This window comes from Saprolegnia parasitica, assembly GCF_000151545.1.
Source record: "Saprolegnia parasitica CBS 223.65 unplaced genomic scaffold supercont2.32, whole genome shotgun sequence".
In the NCBI taxonomy this organism is placed as follows: Eukaryota; Oomycota; class Saprolegniomycetes; order Saprolegniales; family Saprolegniaceae; genus Saprolegnia; species Saprolegnia parasitica.
This window is the reverse complement of record NW_012156426.1, coordinates 120,757-124,579: the sequence shown is the minus strand read 5'-3', so window position 1 is coordinate 124,579 and position 3,823 is coordinate 120,757. Positions and strand designations below refer to the sequence as shown.

Genomic DNA, 3,823 nt, shown 5'->3' with positions numbered 1-3,823 from the left:
ACTACGGAACTTGTCATCATGGGCCTCACCCGCGGCCACAAGCGTCCCCGCGCGACTACAGAAGAACAAGATCGCACCCCCGCGCCGCCGCCTGCGCAGCCACGGCCCGGCGAGCGAATGAAGACGAAGGAGATTGCTAGTCTCTACGTATGCGAACTCTTTGTAACAACGAAGATAACGCGAAACACGTTCATATATAGTACTGTAGTAACGGTAGGTTGGGCGACTTATGCTGTGTAGACTGAAATCCCTGTACGTTCGACTTGTCAAGGACACGCCATAGTGCACCTCCGCTTGACGCTTGACGTGCTGGTACGTCTCATCGTCGATAAAAGCCGCGATGTTGATCCTGGTGTTCGTGAGGTGGGCAATGCTTTGGGCGAGCGCCCACACCATATCGGGAGAGACGACGCATCCGTCGCTATGCAGGTCCACAAGCGTGAGGCCTGTGCCGCGTGTCGACTCGCACAGCACCGACGCCACCATTTCGGCGACGCAATTTCCATGGGCACCGGACAAATGGATCTCGGAGACGCCTGTTGTGTGGATCCATTGGCGGAGCGTCGACGCAAGCGTGGCCAGCTGCCGGTTGTCGTGCCCCTGAACGTCCCACGAGACGTAGCGCAGCTGCTTCAAGCCTCACGCCCACCCGAGAAACTTGTTGAAAGCCGTGGCCGAAAATCCGATATTGCGCACTTGAAGTTTCCGCAGACGGGGCGTCGCGGCAGCCAGCGTGGCAGGGATCGTCTTGAACTCACCGCAGTTGAGCGAGAGATCTTGGAGGTTGGGCATCGAATGCAGCAACGAGAGGACCCAGCGGACGTCGGCCACGTCGTCCACTTCGAGCCGCGTGAGCTTGGCGACGTCCAGTCGCGCCAAAAGTTGCTTCGCTTCCTTGAGCGGCGTTCGTTTGATACCAAATGCCGTCACATACTGCAGCGACTTCGACGAGCTCGGACGTATCGTCAATGTCGAGGCCGGTCAGAGACGGGGCGGTTGCGAGTACGTTTGCGACAGCCTCGGCGTCACTCAGCACCCACGTGTTGTGGAAGCTAATGTGCTTTTTACTGCTCGTGCCAACCTCGACCCACTGCCGCAAGGTCGGTGCGATGTTCTGTATCGGAGGGGGCACATACAATTTGGCCATCAACGCTACGTGGCGAAGACCACGTGGCAGCGACGGCAGGAGCGGCGCAAATGCGTCAAGGTGCAGGACGATGGCATCGAGGCGAGTGCAGTGCGAGACGATGCGCTGAACGTACGGGATCTCGTTGTCTTGAATGCATTCGCTCAGGTGCGTGATCTTGGTCGGCCACGTCGCTGCGAGCGTGCATAGGCCGGCAACCCGCGCCCAGAGATTGTCGTCGAAATCGTCGCGGTTGTGGACGTGGATGGCAGGTATCGCGGGAAGCGCGATGAGCGCCAGCTCCACCTCGCTCTCGCTCAAGCGTTCAAGGGCGATCGCGGGCCACTGGTCCATGGCGCGCGACGACCCCTGTAGCAGTGCGAGCAGCGCGGCCAGTGGCGCCGAAAGCGACGGCAAGGCTCGAAGAAAGGCGACGACGTCGTGGTACGAGTCCAAACACTGGACGACTGCGACGCGGAGGTGGTTGAGAGCTAAGGCTGGTGTCGGCACGGTATGGATCCGCTTCGTGGCCATGTTGCACTTGCTTCAAAAATGACCATTCACGCATGTCGGTTCAAGAACCAAAAAATAGATCGCGCCACCGTATTTTGATTGGCGGGTGGCCACGATCCGCTACGCTCGGTATCCGGATGACAACACCCACTGACAAGCACGTGCCAGGGTATTCCCCCTCGATTGCGAGGCTTATCGAGAAGCAAGCACTCTTCCGACAAACGCACACAAAGAAACATAGGGCAGGTGACGGAGCGAATGCAAATGCTTAACACAATCAGAAAATGGGAGTCTTGCCGGGACCGCGAGGACGACCTGGCGCGATGCGTCTACCTGGCGCGCGCAAGGACATCATTAACATCCCATTGGTTCAGGCTGAGCTATAGCGTTGCTGCTGGTCGCGTCACCCGAAGCAGTCAAAGATATTTGTTTACATTGGTGCAGCTTACACAAGTCGACCATTGGCATTGCGTATTAATACGTCCAGCACGAGCTCCTCCATGGCTGGACCTTGACAGACAATAAGACTCGAGGTGTCTCTCAGCTGCGAAGATGAGGACCATCGTGTTCTATGTGTCTCTGGCCTTCCCAGCCTGCAAGCGATGAAAAAATGTCATTCATAATGGTTCAAAGCTTGCTTAGGGGCTTAGGAGATCGTACTCGTTGATGTATCGAGGCAGCATCGCGACGCCAGAGTCCCTCCAGGCTAGACGAGCGACCTCTTTGTACGTGTCGGCGCTGATGCTTACCGCGATGCGGACCATGGTGCTGACGACGCGGGATAGCGATCCGAGAAGAGCCCAGACCGTGGCGAGGTGGATGCCGAGATTTTGGAGCGACAAGTTGCGAGCAGTGGAAAGCGTCGGTATCTACTGTATCGTAACGCCGCTTCTCAACGCAGATGACGTGTGATCCAGCAGCTTCACTCTCTTACCATCCATATCAACACCGCGCGCGTGAGTCCAACCGCATCAAGGTTGCGCGGAAAACGTAGTTTTGCAAGGTTTGCTTCATAACCCTAGCCCTCGCCAACGGACTGCGCACCTTCACCAGAGCTGCTCGCCTTCGTTGCATGGCGAAATGATCTACCACAATGTTACACGAACGGTGTTGGCGCGATTTGCTGGTACGATTGCTGGAGGACACGATATGGACCAAGGTGCATAGGTTCCAAAGCAGGTATCGTTGAGAGCAGGTCCACGAGCTTAAGCCCGGGCTCTCATACCGACTATAACGCGGCAACCTCAGCGTTCCGTCTTTCAAGGAGCGCCTCACGGCCCCAGACGACCTCACGGACCTCACCGTCATGGCGCAGAAGGAGCTTTGGACCGTGCTGACCGATGCGATCGTTGACGCTTCTTCCGGCGTCCCCACGCACGACGCTGTCGAATTTTTCCGTGCATGTAAGCGGCAATCTTCCTGCATGGAGCTTACAGCCAGTATTGCTGTGTTTATTCACGCGAAAAATCGTCGTATCTATCTACAAACCATGAAATGAAACGGGGTTGGAGACCCTTGGCGTACAAATTATCTATACTTTTAGATTACATGGCATCGGGCGAGAGTGCTGGATGCGAGCGCTTTGAATCGTTTGCAATGGTCGTTGTACGAAGGTTGATGGCGCAATGCGTGTGCAAGCCATTCATCCAATGACGCAGTGCTGTGGCATCAGCCTTCGTTGCCGTCTGCACGTCCTCAAGAGTCAATAGACGCAGCCGATCGTGCATCCTCGGTGCTGGCACGCTGTGAAAATAGCCACCGCGCAACGCGAGCTCGTTCAGCGATCGCATTGCGGGCAGCAGCTTCAGTAGCCAGCTCAAATTACTGTTGCAGTGTACGTCGAGCCGTGTGAGCGCCGAGAGATCCAATACGTGCAGCATGAGGTGCTCGACACTGGCTGAATCGCGGGTGCTGACAACAAATGACGTGAGATGATGCAGTGACGTTTGCGCTACGAAAATCGCACGGAGCAGCGCGTCCGAGTCGACGAGGCTCACGCTTCGAAGCGACGAGGCCTGCGCAAGCACGGCCGCCAACGCAACGGCGTCCCCATGAGAAAAGATTCCAACAAGGTCCAACGACGTGACATTGGAGGATTGCAACCAGTGCAGCAATGGAGTGGCCGGAATGGACCGTCGCCGCGCGCGCGAGTAGGTTCCAGTGAGGTGCAGTGTGCGAACCGAA

At 56.9% G+C, this 3,823-nt stretch overlaps 1 protein-coding gene across 1 annotated transcript; it reads right to left on the bottom strand.

Annotated features, from left to right (window-relative positions):
* Positions 1-639: 639 nt before the first annotated feature.
* Positions 640-1,660, bottom strand: SPRG_07628 (hypothetical protein; the record flags this gene model as incomplete). Its single annotated transcript, XM_012346906.1, has 2 exons — positions 640-894; positions 944-1,660. The coding sequence occupies 2 exons, from the start codon at positions 1,658-1,660 to the stop codon at positions 640-642; spliced, it is 972 nt and encodes a 323-aa protein (XP_012202296.1).
* Between the last annotated feature and the right edge of the window lie 2,163 nt (positions 1,661-3,823).